General features: G+C 45.2%; 3 protein-coding genes across 4 annotated transcripts in view; all 3 read left to right on the top strand.

Moving 5' to 3' along the window:
• rngtt (RNA guanylyltransferase and 5'-phosphatase) overlaps positions 1-3,411 on the top strand; it is a 67,624-nt gene extending 64,213 nt beyond the window's left edge. Inside the window, exons 15-16 of the mRNA XM_030345403.1 lie at positions 998-1,121; positions 1,722-3,411. Of these exons, the coding sequence (XP_030201263.1) occupies positions 998-1,121; positions 1,722-1,894 (297 nt within the window). The 3' untranslated portion in view covers positions 1,895-3,411. The remainder of the gene's footprint in view (positions 1-997; positions 1,122-1,721) is intronic.
• A 15,813-nt stretch (positions 3,412-19,224) lies between these two features.
• Positions 19,225-23,546, top strand: cnr1 (cannabinoid receptor 1). Of its 2 annotated transcripts, none has more exons than XM_030345555.1 (2): positions 19,225-19,515; positions 19,968-23,546. In XM_030345555.1, exon 2 carries the CDS (start codon positions 19,976-19,978, stop codon positions 21,386-21,388), a length of 1,413 nt encoding a protein of 470 aa, XP_030201415.1. In that variant the 5' UTR covers positions 19,225-19,515; positions 19,968-19,975; the 3' UTR covers positions 21,389-23,546. The 2 variants fall into 2 exon arrangements, with proteins under 2 accessions (XP_030201415.1, XP_030201414.1); XM_030345554.1 differs by having other exon boundaries at positions 19,232-19,515; positions 19,927-23,546.
• Positions 23,547-24,126: 580 nt separating this feature from the next.
• On the top strand, positions 24,127-26,642 carry akirin2 (akirin 2). Its single transcript, XM_030345556.1, has 5 exons — positions 24,127-24,646; positions 24,783-24,911; positions 25,383-25,526; positions 25,617-25,688; positions 26,042-26,642. The coding sequence occupies exons 1-5, from the start codon at positions 24,469-24,471 to the stop codon at positions 26,050-26,052; spliced, it is 534 nt and encodes a 177-aa protein (XP_030201416.1). The 5' UTR covers positions 24,127-24,468; the 3' UTR covers positions 26,053-26,642.
• Positions 26,643-26,826: the final 184 nt, after the last annotated feature.

Genomic DNA, 26,826 nt, shown 5'->3' with positions numbered 1-26,826 from the left:
GCTCAAACACATCATTTTTTTGTGATAACATTTTTAATGCTTTATACATTTTTCATGACCGGATGTGAATACTGTGCATATTCAGAAAAAAGGGAGCTCTCTGTCTCCATAGATACTGGCCACTGTCCGATCCATAGATATTTCATATTAATTACGGTATATTATATAAGCCTACGCCACACTATAGCATATCAGGCTAAACGCAGCCTGGGCTTCCTGTCAAACTGAATGCAGATGCTTCATTTTTTCGTCCCACGTTGAAAGGTTGATTTGTTTGTGGAGGCGGTTGGTCCTTTAACAGAGATCCTAGGCCTCGCCTACAGACAGCTGCAGCAAACTAAGATTGAAGGACATGGAGGCGCATATGTAAAATAATATCTACAATATATGATTTAACGTTCGGTCCACAATGGGTCTGGCCTAATGAATCACATTCGACCATGCAAGGTCTTCAGACATAGTAGATTATATATATAAAAAAAAAAGAATGAAGTCCCAGCCTTCGGATTCTTAGGTGCTGGTGATGTGCAGTCAACAATAGTATATCAAGTCAAAGAAGTGTATAATGACCGCACACTGGTATAAGCTTAGCTGATTTTTTTGTTTTGCTGTTGCTTCGTTGAATTAACAGCAAAATGCATTGTTCACAACGTGGTTTTACGCTTCTTTGACTTGATAGATTATACATATATATATATATATATATATATATATATATATATATATATATATATATATATATATATATATATATATATAGAAGTAGTGAATAAGTGGATTATTATAAATTAACGCAGTCGTTCTTGCTTGGCACGATTGTAATACTGTATTGGGACATTGGCATGTTTCTATGGATCATTGTATAAAGACATTGATAGTAATTTAGTATTCACTATTCTCACAGTACCAGTGATTAATCACGGCACATACGCAGCAAAGTACCATAAAATGTGAGCATGACGGAGCCATCTGTCCCCCTCTCTCCCTCTCTGTGCAGGCCACCAAGGATCTGAAGCAGTACGACAACAAGATCATCGAGTGCACGTTTACCAACAACACCTGGGTTTTCATGAAGCAGAGAATAGACAAGAGCTTCCCCAACTCCTACGACACAGCCATGGGTGAGACCCGATTCTCCCCTCATCATTGTCTTAGTGTCCCGTTGGAGCGGGTTATCTGCCCAGGCTGCGAGCGGTGTCTTCGCTGTATTCTTTAACGTAGCGTCTGATTGGTTTTCCCGTCAGAGGACCTTGTTTTGTTTGGATTATGTCTGGAAGGTTCTAGTTTGGTCAGTAGAAGAATCACGGCCAACTGTTGTGTTCTCAGCGTTTGTTTGCCTCGTCGTGTTTACCGCCACAACTCTGCTACTGATCGCTCCTCTGTCGCTTTAAGTATCTTCAAACAAGTGGCTAGCGAGGAATCTGTCAAACGTTGCTTATCTAATGTTTTACACTCCTGGAAGAAGCAATCGCAGAGTCTAGACTGACTTCCTTTCCCCTGTGTGTGTGTGTGTGTGTGTGTGTGTGTGTGTGTGTGTGTGTGTGTGTGTGTGTGTGTGTGTGTGTGTGTGTGTGTGTGTGTGTGTGTGTGTGTGTGTGTGACCCTTTGTGTGTCCTTGTGTGTGTGTGTCCCTCCGTGTGTCCCTCCGTCCGTCCGTCCGTGGGTGCGGGTGTGTGTGTGTATGTCCATCCATGTGTGTGTGTGTGTGTGTGTGCGTCCAGCCGTGTGTAACAGCATCCAGCACCCAGTCACCAAGGAGATCCTGCTGGACCTGGTGGACCGCAGCACCCAGGGGGTGCAGCAACCGGCGCAGGGGCGCAAGCACCCCCCCGACCCGGACGCCCAGCTCATGCCCCCGCCGCCCTCCAAGAAGACCAACCACGCCGAGCCGTAGACCCGCCGGCCCCCCGCCCGCGCTCCGTCACGCTTTGGGACAAACGACGGGACAAATTGCGCATTGCAAGAATTTAAAAAAGCACCAGCGCCATCGTGTCCACCCTCGCCCGGTCGCCTGCAGCAGGACGGACGGCTCCGTCTCGGCCCTGGACATTAGTCTAATCAGCGCCACGTGGGCGCCAGCATCCACAAGGCTGTGGAACCCCTCTGATCGACGGCCACGAGCGCCATTCGCTTTATTGTGTAGCGTGTAGCTTAAATTGCAATTGTTCTTATCGAAGTGAGACTAAAAAAACAAACAAAAAATGAAGACGGCGCCATCCCGGTTTTCCCTTATTTATGTTTTTGTGTTCGTTTTTTGGTTCTCTTTTGCGTCTGAGCTTATGACAGCGTGGTTTGTGATGGCTACACGATCATCTATGCAGACGATGTGTTTCCATGATGTCAAGGAGCGGCTCGTGTTTGCGTTACGCTCCGAGAAAGAGTAAACATCAACACTTCACCCACAATCTGATCACAGGGAGGTAATTAGAGATTAATTGAAGATCCTGCAGATCAACAGATTCCTATTATCTCCCCTCTCTGGTACACGAGCCTCGAGAAGCGTCCTCACACATCCAGCTCCCAGTGTGTAGCGGGGAGCCAGACGCCACCGCTAACGCTGATATCACAACAGAACCGCATCGTACCAGTCCTCCACCGCCACATCTCTCCCCAGGTGTCACAGAACACTTGTAACACGCTGTTCTATCTCTGTCCTCCCCCCCACTCTCACGCTCACAAAAACCATCCCGTTCACAAACTACAAGGAAGGGAGCTCATTCGTTTGTTCTGTTTTTGTTGAGCTTTCACTACAGTTATAATGGGTTGTCTGATTCTCCAATGCTTGCAGGGGGGGGGGGGGGGGGGGGGGGTTTCCTGTCGACTGTCCATAGGCAGCGGTTCTCAAGGGGGTCCCACGGGAGGCCCAAAGCCCACTTGGAACTCCAGCTAAGCCCCCGTATGCATGTGTGAGTGAGCGGGGTTCAACACATTAGCATGCACTCATCACACAGATACACTCTTCCTCATGTTTGAGGATCAATACGCAGTCAAATTGAAGCGGCTTGATCCTACCGTCTTCGTCTCATATTATCGCCCGGTTGCAGAGATACGACTCCCAATAGGAATAGTTTTAGTGACCTTCGGCTTTGTGTTGGTTTGGCAGGTGTTTGTCCTAAAGCTGCGGTTTGACAGTGAAGGGTTATGTTTTTATTAAAATGGGCGTTTTGTTCAGCCTGTGCAAAGAGTTAACGGAGCACGGTGGGGAAGAAAACAGCCCTGTAAATACTGTTGTGCATTTAGGAGTTATTGTTAATTTGTCAGTTTGGTTGTTATTTGCTTTTGTTTTGTTCTTGTGTGTTTGTCTTCTTCACAACAGCAGGGACCGGTTCAATCCATATGAAAAATGTAAAGATTGATAAAAGTTCAATATCTCTGCCTCTTGTCTGACTAAATATGCTAATTTCACTATTATGCGTTGTTGTTTTTTCTTTGTTTTCCCCCAATTCAGAGAAATTATCCTCTTACGCGCGGATCATTTGAAAAGATTGGCCAATTGGTATAATCACACCTAATCGCGAGTGTGTTTACTTGTGTTTTGCGACGTTTTCTCCCCCTAGTGCGAGTTGCTCAGCCTTGCTCCTCTCCCCTCTGGCATAAGATGAAAGCCGGCTCAATCCCATCAAAGCGGCCCCCGCACCTTTCTGTGGAGAGCTGGCTGCAGCCAGGACCCAGGTGCGGGCGACGTCACAAACAAACTGGCAGACACACAAACACGCAAACACGCCCGAGCAGAGAACCACGTGGTCGGTCGCACTCTGCTTCGGAATGACCGGACGGAGTATCAAAGGGCGGTTTCATCTCGCCCCGTTTCGGCAGCTACAAAGAAACCGTATTAATAACATTTCTCTGTGGGCATCGCTGCGTTCGCCGTCGGCCTGCCAGTTCAATAAGGAGCCCGCCCGCATCGACGCACACAGGCGCAGCGATGCGGCCACATTAATAATGCGTTGTTTTCTCCGAGTCTGTTTGTGCCCCGGAGGGGAAGCAGCAGTCAGGAGTGGGGGCCGTGCCGCTGCACGGAGCTGACCTCGTGAACCCGTACAAGCCTGTACACGTGTCCTTGCACACATACGCACGCACGCTCACACGCACGCACGCGCGAACGCTTCTGAGCAGGTCGTGAGGATCCCTTTCGTCTCCGGTGCTAAACCCCCAGGCGGCCATTCAGGAGGATACTTGCATGACAATTTGCACTTAATACCAGCTCTTGCCTTGAATATGAATTCCTGCCAGTCAGTGTTTTGTACAGCAGGTGGGAGTTGTTATTTGTGTGCGTGTGTGTGTGTGTGTGTGTGTGTGTGTCCATCTGTGGTGGGTATGTGCTGAAGTTAAAGTGAAATATGATGCCACGATAAGGAGATTCAGAGCAAGGACCAGAGGACCACCAGGCTCACAAACACAAGCCATGGCCTGTGGGAACCAATAAACAATGGATTAATATTACATAGCTAGTGGAGGCCGTGCTTCACACCTATTTATACCTGGCGTGCGCGCTGATATGGATAGTAGGGCTCGCTCTGGTAATGAAGCCGGGCAGGGCAGCCGACCCCACTGCCGTCTCTTGAATCAGAAATGTAATTGCATGTGGCTGCAGCGCGAGGGAGGGCCCGGTGCCACAAATCTATTACCACAAATGTACCGAGCCTCGGGGGCAGCCAGGGGGAAAGAAGACTTCCATTTCAGGGGTGGGGGGGCGGGCGGACATTGTTTGTCAGAAACGGCAGTCGTCTGCTTGGCATCTGTTGCCATGAGGGAGACAACAGAGTGGTCATTAGCACAGCCCCATCCAACCCCCAGCTCTGCTCCTCTCTCTGCTTCTCCTCGCCTCCCTCTGTTCAGTCTCTGAATAACCAGGCGGTCTCAAGCTGCCTGCTCACTGGAGCAGTTGTCAAATATCAAGCGATAACACCTGGAAGGCGCCGCTGCTCTCTTCAGTCAGGTCCTCTCGACCACCGAACCCAAATGTTCTGCACGCGGCTTAGCCAGGTTTGAATTTAATCTAAAAACCGGTGGAATCCGGACTGTGCGTCACCGTCCCGGCATTGCAGTTGGCACCAGAGTGGTCTCGCACCCAGTGGGCCACACTGCAGGCCCATCGATTGATACACTTTATACATGGAAGTGTTGCACACACGAGTCGCAGGGGAACGCCACAGACAGACCAGTAGATAGATAGGAGCACACCGGTGGTGCAAGGGTATGTTTACGCTCTGCCAATATCGAACGCATCGTAAAGCATGACAAAGAACCTGTACGTCACTTCCATTGTTTGGCCACCTGCACTTTCTGTGTGTTGAGGTACAGCGGTTTAAGGGGCATCGCTCGATTTCCACGCGGTAATGTTCTGAAAGGTATTATGGCCAGGATATAACCTAATGTACCTTAAAGAAAATCTCATTTAAATGAGAAAGTCTCTAGGCCAATGTTTGTGAACCAGCAAATGAAAAGTAAAATGCCCCTTCATGCTTTGTCATCATATAGGTCCCATACTGCGATGCACGCCTCTTAATAGAACAGCTCGACCCCGTCTAGCTAACGGCCATTGCGCTCATTTTATCGATCAATGAGACCCTCAACGTTCGGTAATAAAATAACACAAAGATCTTGATGTAAAAACGAAAGCGGGCTTCTTGAAACGTTAAGAGGCGTGATGGGTGGAGGATTACAGTCTGATGCTAACCCATTGCCACTGGGGCTTTATGATGGGAGCCCTCTCTGTTCCTAATGGTGTCCTAATGGGAAGGATGATATAGATGATACATAAAGTACCAGCTCGACCAGAGTACCGAGAACACCGCTGTGTGTGTGTGTGTGTGTGTGTGTGTGTGTGTGTGTGTGTGTGTGTGTGTGTGTGTGTGTGTGTGTGTGTGTGTGTGAGAGTGAGAGTGAGCGCTCTGAAAGCTTTTCTATTTTCCTGTGAGAGACACGCAAACACTGACCCCTTGAAAGCCTATTTTCTCCTATGTGAAAATCCACGTGAACCGTGCAACCTTTAAATTGGCTTCATGGTGAAGTAGACTGGAATAACCCATGCAAATCATGTTGGAGCTTCAAGGGCGTTAAATAGTATCAATCTCTATAAAATTCCTAAATCTATATGATTTACCATGACAATCGTTCCAAGACAGCGCCCGGGATGACTGGATGTATTTTGGGAAATGCTAATTGGCTTCTGCAGAATAAATGTCATTTCTGTGAATCCGCCATGCTCCGTTAAATATTCAGCGGAATAGTGGGACAAGAATGGAGGGAACATTCTTCAGTACCTAGCAGCCAGTGGCTCGTGTACTCAATAGACTTTTCTGGAAGTTGAAATCTTTCATGTTAATAAATGTCTGTTGAGTCACTATCTACGGCCGAATGAGGTAACAAAGTGGTGATGGTGATTGGTCCACTGACCCTTGCATTTGCAGCAGTATGAATGTTATGAGCAATGTGTCTATACCAGGGTCAACGCGAACGAAGCGGAAATCGACGAGACATTACCGGTTTGGGAGGTTAAACAATCATAACTGACTTCCCCAAATCCTCCGTTACCAATATAATTAGTCAATATTAAACAAAGCCTGTTCCCTTTACACAGCTCTTCGGCTGAAACACACAACAAAGTGATTTGGGAACACGTTTTCCTTTTTCATTGCCTAATAAGCAACTAACTAATTTCTGAGTAGTCTGCTTGTCACCCTTGAAGCTGTAGTGTGCCGCGGGTCAGAATGGATCTGGCCCTCATGTTTTCAACGACGTGGGCTTTAGAGAGAAGCGTTCTACCGTCGATCCAATCATGCAACCGCTGTAAAGTTACACAATATTAAAAGTCGACCTTGACAAAGGCAATTAAAATGTACTTGGCAACGGTGATCTGAATATGTAATTTCTCCCTTCTAATTACTAAATTACTGTTCTGGAATGATATCCGTCTGGAACAATACACACCCACTCGTCCCAGCTTAAAAACCACAGCAGGCAGCTGGTCTCTCTACTACTTTCCTTATGCATATTGCAATGAGTGGCAATTAAGAACCAATGGCATACATTAACCACACAATGCTGTCACAGTGTCCATCCGCTTGGATAAACCACCTGCCGCCTGCTCGCTTCACTAACACTTTGCCATGAAATCATCCAATAGCAATGAGGCCAAGCTACTTTTACTGCATCGATGGCTGCAGTTAACCACAAAGACATCATCACAAGTAATTACAGTTGGCAACACAACTTATTAGGGTCATTCATTAATGATGTTTGTGGTAGTGGTGAAACTACCGAAACAGTAATTAGTTCATTGTAACATGGATAAGTGGTTTATCAACCAATGTCAATAAGATTGCCTGTCCAAAATAAATGACATAGTTTTGCAATACATTGTAGTTGACAGATGTGTAGAGTATATGCTTCGTATGCTTCATAACTCAAAGAGGTAAAAGGCATTTATTGGAACAAATTTACACGCAACAATGTGCCCATTGCATATCTTATTATGCATTGTATTAAGCACGCAGCTGTGCGTTATGTTATTGTGTAAACAAACAATTAATTTATGCCCATTCAAATTCAATTCAAACAATAATTTCACATTTAACCACTTTTATGTGTCGTTTTCCTCCATGTTGAAATCCTATTACTGGTCATACTTCGCTATAGTGAAGTTAAAGGACATCCCTAAATGACCTAGGAAGGAATCTTCAGAAACAATGCAGAATGGGAGCTACAGGAATACTTTCTGAGGTTGTGCTGCCGACCCAGCCCTGTAAATGAATGGACGTACCCATCTTGCTTGTGCGTGGGAGTGGGTCCAGATATGTGTGTGTGTGTGGCGGCATTCCCCTTGGCGTGGTCGTGTCGGTCAGTATGTCTCTGTTGTCTGGTGAGCAGCAGCAGTAGATGGATCTCTGCAACCGGAAAAAGTGGAGCAGGAAACGCGTGCTTTGAGCATCATACTGGTGTGATCCTGGATGCCATTCGGGAAATGTTAAGCACGTCTTTAGTTTCGCCCTCAATTACGACTCCTTCACCTGATTGGAGTCTTCTAATGAGGCGCTTTGTCTTCCAGCGCCTGGATCAGCCTCCCCACTTCCAAGCCCTATGAACAATATCCCCTCGCAGCGAGTCATGGTGTTATTCATGCTGGCTCTGGGGCGAGTGTCACCATCATGATCTATGACTGTGACAGAGACGTCTTCAGGCTCCAAATCAGTCATCGCTCCCTGCTGGGGTTAACAGGATCACAACCGCTCTGACACAGAGACGCTGCACTGTATCTCAGTCATGCCCTTTGGTCTGACTACGAATACCTTCTGCCTGTCCACACTGTTAATAAACAAACCTGAAAACAAACATCTTTCAATTTTTTTGCTGTAAATCCTGCTTGGTAAAAGGATAGATTTAGCTTAGATTGGCGACAAAGAGCAGGATTTATGTTTGAAATTGCATCGTTTGGCTTTGCTTTTAATTATGTATTTGGGATATGGGATATGGAGTGGAAAATGGCGTTTGTATTGTAGTTGAGGGGTTGTTTTTCATTTATATAATGGAGGAGTGGGAGGTACAAGGGCTTTGAGATGAGGACTGGTCTAAATGAAAGGCAGAGAGGTGTCTTTGTAGCGCTGCGGAACAAGCCTTTTGTCTATGTCTGTAAAGAACTGATCCAAATCACTGGCCGTTTGACTTTAACATTCAATCACAAACGATTCAGGGCGCAGCCTCACCCACGTCATCTCGCCCCTGAGACACATCAAAGAACCGCCTCTGACTCATAACCCCTACCAACACAATACATGAGGAACAGCCCAGGGTTGATGGTCAGAGTCCAGTGAATGTCTCCTTGTCTGGAAGGGGGCCTGCCCAGCCCCGTAGCCGGGCCTCTTACTCAAACCCCTCACTCAAACCAGTGTTCATTTTCTACATTTAACGTCGGAGCCTTTTGAGGCTGAACAATGAGCGCGTTCATGGATCCAGTATGTATTTTCAACCTCAGTACTGTGTTTCTGTATACAGTGGTTGTTACATCTTTCTTGTGAAGGTCCTATAGGAATGTGTGAACATAAAAACCCATGCTTGATGTTCTTCATATCCATTCATGATCCATTTTTTCCCTGTTCACATTTTGTCGATTGAATTCTGCCATCCATTTGACTAAATCCTGTCCCATTCAACCCTTCAAGAAGCTGACACAGGGTATTTTAATCATTTTGTTAAAGTACAGTCATCTTGGTAATGTTGTAGACTGTGGATGGCAGTACAGTACTTATCAAGAGCAAGTACATCTATGTGATGGACGGGTTAAGAGGGTGAAGTGCATGCAGAAAACTCCACTAAGCAATTAGATGGTTCAAATGCCAGGCAGGGGAATCATACGCACTGCTCTCGATACGAGATGCATGTCAACGCAAAGTGTGAGAGCTCGCTGGTGTGAAAGGCTGCCCTCACTTTACAGCCCTTTACATTGGACTCACACTGCGGCTTGAGAGCGGAACAGGACCTGAGGGTCTATTCTGGACTCCAACTGGGTAGCCTTGTAGAGTTGTATTAAGTGAACAGCAGCTTTTAAATACACAGTCCGCCCTGGGACTGACCTATCGGCAAATATGAACTCGATCGTCTGACCTTTAAATCTTTTTCCTTTGGCCTGCCCTTTGCCGTTGTCGATTTACGCTGCACATGACCGCCCCCCTGGAGAGTCTTTGATCGATCCGAAAAAGACCACTGCGCTTCCAACTAACTCTGATTTGCATTTTCGTGTTAATCTACCGTATCTTTAGCATCATAGGCAATTATGCTATGTCATATTTTAAGGTTCATCTTGTTTTGAGTCAAATAGATGACTTTAGCAGATAGTGTTTATGGAATGTAAAAATCACTCTGATTGGGTTAGGATATAGCGAATGAGGAACAGGGAATCAGCAGCGTTAGGGGAGTAGCATTAACCTGTCTTAGTCTGATGGATTGATTCGCCTTTGCTCAGCATATCCATCTGGGAACCTTCCGTTGGAGAACTTTTGGGAAGGGGCAAACATACTGGTTAGCTGATTGGATAAACCATCTGTCCATCACCACCTATGCCATGTTGTTAGACTGAACAGTCGCTTCTCGTTGCGTCACACCTAAACCCGCCTCAAAACCGACGCTGATTGGCCGGTCGTTTAGCGAACGGCTCCAAATTTTCTCCATCGCAGGTTACCAGACTGATCTGCGAGTAAATACAATGGAGCTCGCGAGATCAGGATGGCACAGGGAATCAGCAGCGTCAGGGGAGTAGAGTTAGTTAGGATATCACAATTTGGCCAAAATATGACTTAATATGTATGACACGCTTCTGGCACAAGAAACTTGCATTGATGGATTTATGCATTTTATCAAGACCCGGGCTGGAGGAAGACTGAAAACATTAAGGATCCAGCCTAGGAACCTTGGTACTGTTAGCCAAACACCCAATTACACCCCACTATCGTGGGTCAGGATGTGGCCGCTGCAGGACCAGCTTACGCTAGCTACTCTAACACCTTCCTGGCTTGGAGCAACAGAAAGCCTTGCTCCGGCACCACTAAGGCCCATCTAAGAGGAGGAATCTGGCCCATTAGTCCGTCCTTCATCTCAGTGGGCTCTCTTGGTGATGTGGGATCGGTACTTCACTTCCACATAAGTCCTGAAGCCCTCTTTCTCTGTAATGAAGTAACGGGAACATCTTATTTCAAAGCATCCTGTTGCCATGACGCCGGAGCTCATGGCCTTGCTCGCCGTGTGTCAGATGTTCAGGGTTGTTTGTGAGGGAGCGTTTATTCTTAACCCTTTCCCTTCCCTCCTTCTGCTCCTTATATTCCTTATTCATGTTGGTGACACATGTCACGATTCCATGCAGCGGATTAGACCAAGACCTCTGCCCACTCCCCGAGGTTTAACAGAGAGTGCACTGGCCATGTCCCCAAAATAATTGGCTTCTTCTTCTTGTTACGGCCTCTTTGTTTGCGGCGCTGCGCTGCGTAATAAAGGACTTCTACTCCCCTTGGTAACAATGGATCATGAACGCCCGTTATAGTCGGGGCAAAAATACCTTGGCCGTGTGACGTGATGAGTCGTCTCTGTGTGCCCTGTGCGGTTGTCATGTCAACGATACATCTGAGCGAAGCAGCTGTGGCTGCTGATTGGTTGCAAATGGGCTGTTCACACCTCAGAGACAGGCAGATTGGCGGGACAGCCTAGAGAAGGTGCTCCCGCTGTCTCCCTGCAGCCGTCCTAACGCGCTGCCACTTACATGGGCCACTAATGACACACACGCTCACACTCACGCATGCACGCACACACAGACACACACACTCACACACACACACACACACACACACACACACACACACACACACACACAGACACACACACACACTCTCTAAATAATCCCGGACCTTCAACCACAGACAGATGGTTGTTGAAACCAGTCTATATGAATTGTATCCTGTTCTATGAAGTAGTGCCAGACTATATACGTTCCAATATGTACGCACAGTGGTGTGGGGGTCATAAGACGGGGGGCACGTCCTTGAGTTCGGGCCTAGGGAGGACCACATTGAATTTGGACTAGAGTACCCATTTTATATGCTCTGTGTCAAAGTTACATGTACATTTACGCATTATTTTAATTTCAATACTGAAATTCATCTCAAAATGGGCATTTCAGTGAGGATCCCTCTAATCACTTTAGGGCTAAGCCCTCGATGGTTTCATGTGCCAAAAAAGGTCCTGATCTAGCTAAATATGTCCATCCAAAGGTGTGATATATCATACCGCCGTACAGATGTGCACAACATGCCTGATCCAATGTTAGGTGATGACACATGAGTTCCCAGAGTTTCTACATCACAAAAAATATTCACAGATCACAAGATATGTATGCAAACTAACCTCTTGTTCTCACACATAAATAAGGTCTCTCCTTCCTTCGGATCCTAACCTCTAAACTCATGCCCATCTTGTGTTTTTGGATCATTTTGTAAATGTGCTCCAACTTCATTTGCCCGTCGTCCACGTTCTCAGAGTTTGCATCGGTAAGTGGCTGTTCTGCCTTCGTAACAAAGGCACATCTTCTTCGCACCTAATGTGTTTAGGTGTGTGTAATGGTGTTAGGCCTTAACAGGTATTTCCAAGGCTAGCGTACCTCTACTTTACGGTTGTCATTAGTGCTTGGTGCTACACAGCCGATAACTGTTCCTTGAGATCCATTAAGGCCATTAAGATACATTGGAATTCATAGTGAGGATCATTGGATATCAGATAATTGGTTGGTTTTTTGTACAGAAATGTACAGAAAAGAGATAACATTACGAATAATTACCCATTAGTGCAAACCTGTATATATGTATATATATATATATATATATATATATATATAGGGCTTTTGTACTCATTGGTGTTGACATGATGGATAGCGCAATCGGTATGTGAAACAACAATAGCACAATGCCCATGTGCACGGCAGAGATGCAGATAGGAGCTACACAACAACTTTTCTGTTTAATAGCGGCATGAACACGACTCTATAAAGACAACGTTGATCGGAGGAAGTACATTCTCTGCCTTTGACGGCACAGATGGGCGGGCTATTGCTGTGAGGAAACACTACCTATAAGTTAGCTTAATAGCGCTGTAATCTCAGCGCAATGACCACATTACTCATGTTGACTGAGGAGATCAAAGAGGATATTAAAAGGGAAGGGGGTGTGTGCGTCTGCCATGTGCAGGCGTTGGGGCTTATTTCTTATTTGATTCACTCCAGTTATCCACACTGCTGGTTCACAGTTAGAAAGGCTACACATAAGCTGACTTGCATCATTCCTTCCTGCATCTTCGATCTAACAGCCAAACAATCCACCACATGAAGTCCTTTCTTTAGGATGATGTCATGGTTAGATCGGTCTGTTGTTTGCTTGGGACGTTGAGTATAAATCACTGTCAGAGACCACTCAACAGAGCTCCAAGTCCTGCTCTGGTTTGTTTGTTAAAATGCTATCTACACTGTACAGTCTTTTTACTTGTTAGCTTGGATGCATTAGGGTTTCAATTTACGCTCAAACTTATCACCTTAGTTTACAGGTTAGGATGTGTCAGTTGATCGGAGCAATGTTAAAACTAAATTATATTTTTGAACATTCACTGAGGCCACACTGACTATATTGAAAAAGGATTTGGTCAATTTGCTGTTAAATTGTGATTTAATTTAACTCATTATTAAGAATTATAGTATCTTTTATCTGTATTGACTGATACAAGGCCCATTTTCTGCATTGCGTCTTTTTCTGGCAGAAATGCGATGGGGAGGCACACAGATTTGGACGCTACTGGAATACAATAAATAGAACATTTATTAAGATTGTTGCTTACCAACCAATTTTATGCATGCAAATACTCTTGAAGACCTATCTAAATGTGTCAGATTGTCATGCACTATCAGCCAATAAAACAGCTTTTGTTTTCTACCAGTGCTGTTGGCTGACGTTTGGGGTTAGTGTTTCCGATTGCTCTACAACTGCAATCTGAAACTTTAATACAAAACCAGACTCCCCCTCTAACTCTTTGACTCTTTGAAATGAACACGATTGCCTGTTTAATACGTCTCAATTGATCCTCTTTCACTCCTGCGTCCAGCTTCATGTAAACCCGGCTGGTCCTCATTCCAGAGGTCAACATCCTCAGCACACTCATCAAGTGTCAGTGCTGATCATGAGCGGCTGCCTGGATACCAACGCCTCTGCTGTCATTGCAACAAGTATATCCGCATTGAGCTCCACACCTCCACACAAGGTGTACCGTTATTGTGTTTCTCTCCATAAAGAAAGGCACTGAGCACAGTTCTTTCTATTGACCTTGATTTCAGTCTGCCACGTTCTCTTGTAAAGCCGGTGGATGGGAGTGAGAGAACATCTCTCTTGTCAACAGCCTCCCAAGTGTATCAGAACATCTTTTGTGTGAAGGCAAAATGGAAATAGCAAATATGTTGTCTTTTTTTTAATCGTTGTGCGTATGGATCAGACGGGATGGCTTGGAGATCCGGATGAAGAGGACTTAGTTTACATTTATATTCACATTTAGCAGAAGCTTTCATCCAAAGCGACTTACAACGGGTCACACACACATTCACACATCGACGGCAGAGTCAACCATGCAAGGCGACAGCCAGGTCGTCGGGAGCAGTTCGGGTCAGGTGTCTTGTGCAGGGACACCCGACAATCGGCTAGGAGGAGCCGGGGATCGAACTAGAAACCTTCTGGTTACAAGTCAACCCGCTCTACCGCTGACACACTTAGCGCAGCGATACCAAAGTGACCCGTCCATTCAAGTGAACCACCGTAAACAGGACCACCTTGTTGTTTTTAATGCTGGGGAGAAGTGAGTCAGTGTAGGGACCATGAGATGAGCTATAAAATGCAGATGGCCGCTAGAACTGCTGTGATGAGCCATGGCTCGCCGCTCACGAGTGGGTTCCTAAACTGAGGACCAAGACGTAGCAGTGTGTGCTGATGCAACAGGTCCAGCTGTCCTGTGTGTCAGATTTGATGAAGTGGGCAAGGTGTAAGAGGAACGGAGTTCCACCAGCCTGGTGCTTAATACATAGAGCTTATACTCCGCTCTGTCACTCAAATTGGAATTGATAGTCAACATGGAGGGACTTAATTCAGACGGCATTACACAGGCGTATATTAGATTTATCTTGAAAACAGGTCATTGGTGCAGGAATGTTGAGAAATGTGATGATTTGGGATTTATTGGATAGGGCAGAAGTGACAAAACATGCTAGAAAGATAATTGTTAGTGGGTTGCAAGCTTGATGAGAAACATTTTATGGTATTGGTTGAGATGTTAATCCTGCCGGCAGGGAAATGTGTTCCGTTATCATTTGCTTTTTATATGTTGGCATACTTTGTTGAAAAATGAATGGAAATTAGCAAGCAGGGTGAAAAAAAGTAACATTTCAGTTCATGGTAGCTTTAAAGCACTATCAATGTGAAAAAAAGTATATTATTTTGAGTGGTGAATGATTTGGACGATTTCCTCTTAAAATAACCATGACATGAAAAGCTTTTATTTAATAAGCTGTCTAAACAACAGAGGACACACAGACGCTTTTATAAAACCTGGAACCCTTTCCTCAATGGGAAACCAATAGGATTGGGTCCAGGTATGGGGGGGATTAGCTTGGAAGTAAAGCAGGGTTGACCGTAGGTGAGGTGCTGAGGTGTAACGTTACCTTGGAAACGGGGCCCATTTCAGGCTCGCACACGCCGCATTCTGTCCACAGAGGGTGTTTGGGGGGTGGGGAAAGCGTTGTGTAACCTTCCCCAGAACCCAGCTCTGGACCTGGGCTCTGGGTCGGCCGGGCCTGGGGGGCGTGTGAGTGGACCGGGCGCTGGGTGGGAGAGCCTGTGATCACTGCTCTTATCTTCACAGGGGTTCGGGGCTGTTGTAGCGCGGCAGCTGGGGATGCGTTGAGTCATTTGAACTGAATAAATCAGGAGGTCTTATTGTTATCCATAAAAAACGAAAACTTCTGTCAAAGCCAAGGTTATATTTTGCAAATGGAATGAAAAGTTCACATCTCTTCAAGGTCTGGCATTTAGCTAGCATCCTTTGTGGGCTGTCTGTGGCTTTGGGACAACCATTCATTGTAATATTCGAGAACATTTTGTCCAATTTCTGTCAAAGGGCCATAGCTGTGTGATATTATAATTTGTAAGCGAACCATAACCTCCAATATGTTGGTAGTAAACAGACCTCCACAAACAATCAAGCCCAAGCTGCAAAATAGCTATTGAGTCTTTAGTTACCATACATGGTTAGTGCATGATTATTCTCCACTAGATTCCTGGAAAATATGGGGCTTTTATATTCAGTTATTAATTCAGTTACTATCAGTGTACACGAAGCGGTCAGCGGTGCATCTGCTGAATTATCTGTGTGTTTGTAGACAAACTACAGGGTTGTGTTCTTACTGCTGTTCTGAATAAGTGACTAACGAGAACACATTGAGGATCTTTCGAAGCTAAAAAGTGTATTCCCCTCACATGAACAGAAATCAAGGCTACTCTAACACTGCAAGTCAATGGAAGCGTCTCACGGAGAGCAAATGCCAACCTTGCGTACTCCCCTTCTGGACACACAATGGATTGGTAATTAAAGAACTCATCTGGGTAAGAACGACAGACGGCAATTAACAGATACCTTGGCATATCCCTTCAACATACCGAGGAGCCTACCTTGCAGACTGCACTACTGAATATTCACTTTTCATCGCTGAAAGCTGAATGTCTTCCCCCGTTTTGACCATATATGGACCAACTATTCTGTACCCCTCCTTCCATGCCTGATCCGACACAACCATAAAAACGCTTTATTAAACATCTACTCTACGCTTGTCAAGAGGTCGGACTGAATCCTTACGCAACAGTTCACACACACAGTCCATGTGACGCACTAATGGACCTGGACCAGGGGAGATCTGCTGGCACCTGCCAGGGCCCTCAGCGCTGATGACTCAGGAGGTCTGCAGCGGTGCGCTCCACTGCATGTAAATACATGTTGCACGGTGAACACGGCTCTTAAGTCCACAGGGGTCTTCCGTTCTAATCGCCGGCTTACGTGATTGGCCGTCGCAACGGGATGTTGGTTGCGTTTCTCCAAAAGTGGATTCCTATTCTACCTTTCGCCAGAGGCTGCTGCTGCAGGTTTTTTTCGTAGCCCGGTGTGCCCCCCAACCCCCCCCCCCCCCCCCCCCCCCCCCCCCCCCCCCCCTTAAATGTACTGGCTTGATTCAGATAAATGGTTGGACTGGCGTTTTCGCCTCAACCCCTCATTTGCAATACAGGTCCCCTAGAGTACTTCTTCACTCTCTTCTTCAATCCCTGACTGAGCAGCCGCCGTGATGTATTAGGGGGTCTCCCCAGAGAGCCAACCTCCCGTTCCCAGACCCCTCTGAAGCGGGGGGCTGAGGGGTTCACCTGAAAATGCGTAGCTGTGCAGGAGGTAGGTCAGCCATTTTGTGGACGGCAGATCTGCCTTTCCATCTTTGACTTTATGTGCCGGTGTTCTGGGAACAACAAATGGCTTTTTTCTCATGTGCTGAATCCAGATGCAACCACCCTCTCTGTGGCAGGATGACAGAGGAGACTGTGGTCTGGATCAGAAGCCTGGTAGGTGACGGAAGTCTAGGCCTATAGTGTGCTTCGTAGTCGGGTCTATGAGTGACGCCCCTCTTGGTTGTCGGTGGGGTCTTGGATTGATGCTTTCAGACCATCCCTTATCGTCTGCAGGACGGTCCATGTACCGGGCCGTGCTCCCCAGGTAGCCCTCCTCCTTCCCGGACTGAGGATGCTCTCTTTGGGCTCTTGGGGTTTGAGTTAAGCCTTTCTCTGGCTCGAGTGCTCCCGCACTGTGTTGGCCATCGAGGACCCTAATGGACCGTCTACCTTGGCAGTATTCTTGTTTGGGAGCTGACTTCTCACTTTCTTTCTCCTTCAGTCCTTCACCTTGGCACCAGGACTCGTACTGGAGCCACTCCGAGCACTCTAGGAGGGCGTGTGTCTTTCCTGGTCAAAGAAGGGCACTGTGGTTGGAGTCTGCCTGTGGCTCTGGCTGTGGCCTGCTCAGTAAGGTGGACCACAGGAGATCCACACCGGGATTCATCTGAGCCCAGGGTCTTCAGTCATCCCCCCAGGGCTTGGAGAACACGGTGACAGACAGGTCTCCGTGACGTCCTTAATCTTCTTAAGAGCCACCTGGTGGCTTTGAAGGCAGCCATTGTTGTCAGTGTAGGGAGTCTAGGAATGGAGGTAGGACTTCAACCTCTGCAGACATGATGAAGGCTGATGAGGGGACAGGGGGTTGTTTGACTGTGGCGGGCTCAGATACACCTGAGGCCTGGAGATAGGGGCTGCTGGCCGGGCTGCTAAGCTCAGACAAATATGAAATAAACAATTGACAGACTGCTGTTCAGTTTTAGGATGCAAACCAATGATTCACCGATAGAAACTATGACCCAACACTGTTATTATACCTTTTTTTTTATATAGTTTCTTGGTCACAGAAACGGCAAGAAGATGTGATTTAACCTACTTGGGGCCTAATAGGCTTTTAAGGCTGGTGATCTGCATGTATGTCCTTATCTCGTGCGGTGGGTATCAGAGGTGAAATAAACTTTAGATCCACATAATATCCACGTCTGTCGGGTTTTGATGAAAGCTGGTCTCCTCACTGCCAGCACAGCTGTTACCGCAGATTAATCATTTTATTTTCAGAGATCTACCTAATGTGCCTGCTCGCGTTTTCGTGAATGTTTTGAAGAATTTACTACAGACTGTCCTGAGAATTTAATTTCATGGGTTTTGCTGAAAGATTGAAAAGCTGCTAGGGGCCGTGTCATAATATCCTATTAACAGATCGTGCCATACTAAATGAGGGTGAAGCTTGGGGGTGGAGTTGCATGTTAACACTTTTATGTTCCGTAGGGAGTTTGGCTAAAGAATTACCTCACAAGTACATTTATTGAACAAAGATTATTGTTAATGATTTCAACAGCACAAGTAACAGATCTTGCATTTTATGTGGGGAAAATGCATTCGTTAGCAATCCCATTATAGGTAAGATATCCAAAAAATGCTGAACCTTTCTTTTAATGTAGCCTAAATACCAAGTACCAGGAACACCACAATTCCATTCAATTCATATACTTTATGGTAATGAATAGGCTAATGCACATTGAATGCAAAACTTGGATCTCAAACTCACCTGTTCTGACTGCTTCAGACGTAATAATTTTCTTTTCTGTGATTCTAAAATATGCAGCCTTTTAGTAATTCGTTTTTTAATAAGGATTAAGATTAATTTGGTCTATTTGGTTGCAGGTAACACTTGTTTAAGGTAGACATTGACCGTTTAGGTGGGGGAAATGTGCATTCATATTGTATGCCTATAGCAATTACCACAATAAATCGAAAATATTGACAGTGAATAATTAAAGCAGCCCAGACTTCTGGCTTGGCTATATAAAGCCTAGGTTTTTGTCCTGCAGTTATATTCCCTACATCTTGATGGCCTTAATTTTTTGAGGGCCTTAAGAATTCAAATCTGTTAATTTAATCCTGTTTCTATTCGCCTCCCTCGGTTATTCTCCATCGCAGTAGACACCAGCGTCGTGGGTTGGGCCGATCTGTGGAGACGAGCGCTCTGGAGCACGTGACCAGGGTAGAAAAAAGGCTCGGTTGATAAGTGCGCTCCTGCTCCCGAGCAGCGAGACTCGGCCAGCTGCTGTCCACGCAAGGTGCGCTCACTGCAGGAGGAGAGGCGCAACAAGACAGGGACCGGCCACTTTGTTTCGCTTTGTCGTGCTGTTTAACATTTTGTTTATAATTGGGAAAATTACAATTGGAAATGTTTCTACAACATTTCACTCACTCAAATCGTTTTAGCGCCAGAGTTGGAGTGAAGGATAGTCCGCTATTCGTTTGAGGAGTTTCTGTGGATCTGGGAAGATAATGTGAGGTAGATAACCTTTAGTTTTAAATCCTTTGTTTGGGATTGTGCTTTGTTTTTTTATTAAGCTATGGTTTACTGTCTTTTGCTTTTGTTTGTTATGTTCAATTCATTTTGGCGACTCAATGGATCTATTATTTTCTAAATGTAAGTAATTTTCAATTTTTTTGGGTTGTTGATAGTGGTAAGTAGCTCATTATTATTTTCCAGTTTAATTGAAAAAAAAAAAGGGGTGGTATTTATCTTTTATCGTGAAATGCATCTTGCTTGCCAATTTAGATATGGTTTGTGAAATGGATTTCTTTTTCTTTTTTTAGTATTTTTACCCCAGAAATGTATTGCTTGATAATGTGATTTCTGAGTTTTTTTCTGTACAATGAGAAAGGTCTCAATAAATATTTTTCTTATATCCATTTGTAGGTACACCAAACATCAAATTTGACTGCAATATCCTCCCCCAGACATAGCCATGAAATCTGTGCTTGATGGTGTGGCAGACACCACCTTCCGGACTATCACCTCGGGTTTGCAATATCTGGGCTCCAACGACGCCAAGTATGACGACCCCACCATCCACGCCGACTTCATTAAGGGCGCCTTCGGTATGCAGAAGCCCTCGTCCGCCTTCCGCAGCCACACGTTCCCCGACAAAGTACCTGCGGACGAAGATCTCATCCTCAAGGGCATGTTGCCCTACCCTACCAACGCCACGGAGCTCCTTGGCAACAGGAGCGCCTTCGGCGAGGACGGCGACACCATGCGCTGCAGCGAGAACTTCATGGACATGGAGTGCTTCATGATCCTGACGCCCAGCCAGCAGCTGGCCGTGGCCGTCATGTCTCTGACGCTGGGCACCTTCACCGTTCTGGAGAACCTGGTGGTGCTCTGCGTCATCTTCCAGTCCCGCACCCTCCGCTGCCGGCCCTCCTACCACTTCATCGGCAGCCTGGCCGTGGCCGACCTGCTGGGCAGCGTCATCTTCGTCTACAGCTTCCTGGACTTCCACGTGTTCCACCGGAAGGACAGCACCAACGTGTTCCTCTTCAAGCTGGGCGGGGTCATCGCCTCCTTCACGGCCTCCGTGGGGAGCCTGTTCCTGACGGCCATCGACCGCTACATCTCCATCCACCGGCCGCTGTCCTACCGGCGCATCGTGACGCGCACCAAGGCGGTGATCGCCTTCTGCGTGATGTGGACCATCTCCATCGTCATCGCCGTGCTGCCCCTGCTGGGCTGGAACTGCAAGCGGCTCAACACCGTGTGCTCCAACATCTTCCCCCTGATCGACAAGAACTACCTGATGTTCTGGATCGGCGTGACCAGCGTGCTGGTGCTCTTCATCATCTACGCCTACATGTTCATCCTGTGGAAGGCGCACAACCACGCCGTGCGCATGCTGAGCCGCAGCTCCCAGAAGAGCCTGGTGGTGTACTCGGCCGACGGGACTAAGGTGCAGAGCACCCGGCCCGAGCAGACCCGCATGGACATCCGGCTGGCCAAGACGCTGGTGCTCATCCTGGCCGTGCTGGTGATCTGCTGGGGGCCCGTGCTGGCCATCATGGTGTACGACCTCTTCTGGAAGATGGACGACGACTTTAAGACGGTGTTTGCGTTCGCCACCATGCTGTGCCTGCTCAACTCCATGGTCAACCCGGTGATCTACGCGCTGAGGAGCAAGGACCTGCGCCACGCCTTCCTCAGCTCCTGCCACGCCTGCAGGGGCACCGGGCAGCAGCTGGACAACAGCCTGGAGTCCGACTGCCAGAGCCGCAACACACACTTGGCCGCCCACAGGGCGGCCGAGAGTTGCGTGAAGAGCACTGTGAAAATAGCCAAAGTGACCATCTCGGTGTCGAGTGAGACTTCCGCCGCACCTGTCTAGTCGGGCTCTCTGATGGGATGTATGGGTGAAGGGTGGTCGGCACCTCCAACCATTGAGGCATTGAGCACACACTTAGAAAAGAACGATCCAGAAGAAAGGTTTGACAGAATTTCCTCTCCTGCGTCTAGCTATAGTGGTGAACTAATTATTTATGTTTTGTTAATGTGCCAGTGTATTGTGTAGTGTTTCAGTGCCAAAGTGCCAAATGGTAGTGAGAGGAATTGGTAAGGACGGAGGATATGAAGAACTACAAGACAACCATTAGTCTTTTTCTACCACAGACGTCATGGATTCCGATTAATGAAGGCATATTATATTTTTGTATTGTAAATTCTAAATCAATATATCTTCATTTATGGGATAAGGGGCTACTGACATTTTTATTCGTGGATATTCGATTCTGTCACTCATGTCGATGTGCGCGCTGCACAAGAAGGAGAGCAGATTATTGCCCCTTGTTGCTTGAGGATATGTGAGTCATATCATTTCTTGGGAAAAACGACGACAAATTTGAGTCTGTTTTTCTTTAATTATTGTATTATTCACGTATCTTCTTTTATTTTTATTTTATTCAACACAATCATTCGTCCCTTGATTATTGTCAACTGTATGAAGATAATTGAAGGGTCACTATGCTGGTGAACAATCTGTAGAATAGCTTTTTTCTAAACTTTGCTGAATAAAACTGATTATGTTCTCTGCATAAAATTTAACGGCAGGAGAAAACAAAAAGATTCACATCTTTAAAGTAAGGCGCAACTATAACAACCCAAAAAATATACAGAAAAATCCAACATCTATGTTAAGATTCTATATTGTCCACTTCTTTACTCTCTAGTAGGTGGAACATTCTAGTAATGCGTCTTTGTTCAAATGTTTAGCTAAAAATTGTACAGTGTTTCTTGTGATAAGAAAAACGTGAAACAATAAAAACAAATGTTACATTTGAATGGCACATTAAATAATATTGCTAGCTTTCGCCTTAAGGCTGGACTCAGAGTGCTGGACACTGCTGTTGAATAAAGAGGTTTTGTCTGAATATAGCTGCTTTCTTCAAGTGTTTTGACTTGGATTAAGCCTTAAATGTTTGTGAAGCTATGTGACTTAAGTAATTCCCCCACAAGCCTTTTGACAATTGCAGTTGAGTTGTTTTTGTGGTAGCCTCCTCTCAATGGTTGGGATAAATGAAAACAACCAATTCACAAAGGTTTAGTGAAATGCTTTTTATGTAACTTCAAATAAGGCACGTCTGCTGTGAAATTGAAAGCAAAGCAAAGCCAATTCATTAGCTGGTAAGCGGATGGTCATTATGTGTGCATTTATTGAAATCAACTGATGATCCCATCGAAGCAATTGGGGAATAGTGATTTTTCTAGTTGATTGTGTAATACTTTTGATCTGTACATCTCACAGCACAATTGTTCTGTAGTCAATTATCTTGATGTAAGCTAACCAGACAGCTATCTATCAGTATGCTTCGCTGCCTCTTGTATTATTGAGTATTCAAGATCAAAATGTCGATTGTCAAGTGGCTTCTGTGCAATGGTGGCATAACAAAGGACTACAATAAAAGAAACGAGTCTCTTTTGTCTTGATGTTTTTGAGATCGTGAAAATAAAGACAAAGATGGTTGACTTTATGAACGTATTTTTTTGCATCGGAAATATGCGGGTAAAACCAAAACGCACAGTGTATATTCGTTTTACATAATCTAATTATGGAAGAACAGAATGGAAGCTGAGCAGCCACCGCAAAACATGTGGAACATCTTTGGCGCCCCCATGTGGACAGTTCTCTCTAAAATATGTGGCCGATGGATCAACTTAGCGAATGTGAAACACATGTCACAGATTTTGCAATACACACTGCCGGTGTGTCACTTTGGTCACATTCGGCCAACTTGTATCCATTTAGTATTAAATACTACCAAAACAATCTGACTGATAATTGCATGCGTGTGTTTACAGTTGAGGAAAATATATAGTAACGTCGTAGAGACTTTTTCCTCTTTCCGACCCATGACAGAAGAACAAGTATTTCAGGCTACCTGTTTGTAGGCATACATTGGTAAAGGTAGGCCTTTGTGAAATGATACATTTTTACATGTAAACGATGGGCTAGGCCATTACAAACTGTGAAATAAATAATCTTGTCTTGACTTTTCAGTGTGTTTATTGTATAAACTGCGTGATTATGCTGCTAAAAATATGTTATTATTTAATCATTGACATGGCTACAAGCATTAGGTGTTTGTAATTTGAATTTATGATTAAAGACATGTTGTTTATTACCAACTAAATAAGTGTTATCAGGCGATCTTTGAACATAATGATACATAATTGTAAGGCCAGTTAGTATAACAAATGACAGCGATTAATAAATTCAAATAATAATAACGATAATAATCATAATCATAAAAGTAGCCAAATATAAATGTATCCATAATAATAACAATAGCTCAACATTTTTTCTGTCTATGTTACCTAAATGAATATAAAAAAATACAGTACCTATATAAGCTATAGTACTGCCTTTACAATAGCATTCTCGAAAGAAAACCGGTGACGACACAAACGTTTAGAGAAACTTTTGTTTTTGTTTTGTTTCAAACAGACCCAATTTAAAAGGCCCAGCAATGAATTGTGGGATGTGTAGTTCGTTTTCTAGAACCAAGCACAAGTGACCATAATGGTTATAACAAAAAAACATCAAGTACCGACACGACTTCCGTGTTTGCGCATGCCCAGTACAAGGTAACCGAAAAGGCTTGTCTATGTTTGGACGGTCGTTTTGAATCGGTAGCACGGCATCTGCTGTCATCTAATTCCATACGCTATTTCTACCAAGTCAACCAGCACAGACAGTTAAATCTTAAACTTAGCAATCTGTGTACTGCAACATTAGTTGTCGGAAAGATAGTACAAGGCGAGAAAAACTGGTATCGCGCTGACGCCGGAAGCTCTGTATCTTTACCAAGCTAACGCTAGCTCGTAAAAGAGCAACAACTCGGCCTAGATTAGGGACAGCAGTTGGCTCACAGCATTCTCTGTTGATCATATTTTAGGATAATTCTCGGTACAATGGCTTGTGGTGCTACTCTGAAGAGGACCATGGATTTCGATCCACTAATGAGCCCGGCATCACCCAAAAGGAGGAGATGCGTCCCGATCACAGCTGCTTCCACTTCATCGCCACAGAAGTATCTGCGTATGGAGCCTTCGCCATTTGGAGAAGTGGTTTCCTCCAGACTTACAACCGGTAGGGAGCATTTCATACAAAACATCATGCTTATAACTAATTATCCCATGGTATTAGACGTTGCTTTGCCCGATCGCGTTATCTGCCAGATGGACAGGCGACTAATTGATATGTCTATGATGACTTGATTTCTCAGAACAAATCCTACACAACATCAAGCAGGAGTACAAGCGGCTGCAGAAGCGCCGACACCTGGACAGCCTTCCGCAGCAGGCGGACGGCTGCTGTCCCGTGGACCTGCAGAGTGCTCCGAGTGGATCGTCAGGTAACGACAGACCGCTGAGGGCCATGAAGACCAACCTCAGCCTGGGTTGGGCTGTGGGATGTAACAAAATGTCTGATGTTGTGACCTAATCAAACTATGTTGGTCACACAGATTCCATTGCAACAGAATATCTCTTCTGCCAATGGTCGACGAGATCCTCTTAACTAATGGGTGTCTCGGATATAATCATTTACAACGATTTTGTTTTTCACAATTCCTAGTATGTCTGGTTCCTTTTAGTGTGCATGATACATCTGCAAATTATCCTGTAGATGCACACAGTACAAACCAAATAAATCCCATGTAACATACAATTAAATACATAGACGGGACGTTAATATTTAGGGAGACGGACCATGGAGGTCTTGATATGAAATCATCTTGGCAAAACGACATTGATTTTTATCCAGCCGATGTTGCACGAAGTGAAGCCACACACCTGTAGTGACCCTGTCCATTGGCTGTGTGCAGGGAGCTGCTCCACGTCCCCCAGCAGGAGAGAGCAGCCGCTGTTCTCCCTCAGGCAGGTGGGCATGATCTGCGAACGGCTTCTGAAGGAGCGGGAGGAGAAGATCCGTGAGGAGTACAACGAGATCCTTACCTCCAAGCTCGCAGGTATACTTGGCACGCCACTTGAGAAGCCAAGATGCGTAAAGCGCTGGAGCTTGAACGAGTTTTATTCACATGTTGTGGTTTTTTTTCCAGAGCAATATGACGCCTTTGTCAAGTTCACACATGACCAGCTGATGCGACGGTTTGGAGAGCAGCCTGCTAGCTGTAAGTAGTTACGTGATAAACACAATTCTGGGTAGACAACAGTATGTTGAAAACAACAAATGTTACATTAACAAAAGTTAAATGCAGATTGTGACACTCAATGATAATGATTTATTTCTGCTAGGGAAATGTAGCCTGTACATTACACCTACTTAATTGAGTGTAAGACCTTGAAGAATGGATGCTGGATCCTTAGTATCGTGATAATAAAAATAATGATTTACTTTTCTTATATTGCCATAATATTAAAGTCAAATTGTGCAATAAATTAAGCTAACACCTTAAATGAAATGAGACATACCAAGGTATCAACACTGACCTGTGCTATGCTCCTCTTCTGTCTTGTCCCTCAGATGTTTCCTGAGTGTCGCTGTGTGACGGCGGATCACCTTACCTATTGCTGCGAGCTACTCCAGGGAACTGGGTCTGCTTGGACGTGCCTCCTACCTGTGCCATATTGCCTGTATGTGGACGCACTGTCTGCAGCCTCAGACAGTGGCATCCACATCTGCTATCGCAGCTAGTGTGAGGAGGGCTTCCCGCTGTCTACCCGTTGAATGGACCTTTGACTCTCTAACCGATGGCCTCTTTTTACTGCCGTGTTGCTATTTATTTGGCTTTGTTTCGATGCCTCTTATAAGGCCACCTGCTACATGCATTGCTTTTTTCCCTGACAAAGTTGATTGTTTTGCAGAAGTGATCTTACCTGTATAGCTACTCTTAATGTACATTTTAAAGAAGGGATTGGTCACCCATGGGTGGTCGGATCAATAAACCCCTCAGACTGGACAAGAGAAATGTTTTTTCTTTTCAAGAATTGTTTCATTATGTATGGAAATTACTGGAATTCAGTTTGTATACACTGTATTCATTTTGTTTTGGTTATCAAAATATCAATTTATTTGCTAAATGTGTTGAGACATTGGTTCAAGTTAAATAAATTCTTTTCACAAATGTGTTAGTTAAGTAGTGTCATGTTTACTTGCCTCTTTAGTTTAGTGACTTTAATGAGATTAGTTGGCAAGATGTAATGATTTAGGTGTACACTTTATTTTGTAACGGTACCAAAGCACATTATTTGAAGCATTACTTAAGATAATTTTCTTGATTGAAAAATAATACTACCATATAGGCTCAG

This window comes from Gadus morhua, chromosome 21 (assembly GCF_902167405.1).
Source record: "Gadus morhua chromosome 21, gadMor3.0, whole genome shotgun sequence".
Classification (NCBI taxonomy): Eukaryota; Metazoa; Chordata; class Actinopteri; order Gadiformes; family Gadidae; genus Gadus; species Gadus morhua.
The sequence above is the reverse complement of the archived record's forward strand: the minus strand, read 5'-3'. Positions and strand labels throughout refer to the sequence as shown.

Excerpts from the sequence above, each read along its gene's own strand:
- akirin2 (XM_030345556.1), top strand. The coding sequence starts at position 24,469 with ATGGCTTGTGGTGCTACTCTGAAGAGGACCATGGATTTCGATCCACTA. Across the intron at positions 24,912-25,382 it reads TGCTCCGAGTGGATCGTCAG|GGAGCTGCTCCACGTCCCCC; the intron begins GTAACGACAGAC and ends GGCTGTGTGCAG. Across the intron at positions 25,527-25,616 it reads CCTTACCTCCAAGCTCGCAG|AGCAATATGACGCCTTTGTC; the intron begins GTATACTTGGCA and ends TTTTTTTTCCAG.
- cnr1 (XM_030345555.1), top strand. The coding sequence starts at position 19,976 with ATGAAATCTGTGCTTGATGGTGTGGCAGACACCACCTTCCGGACTATC.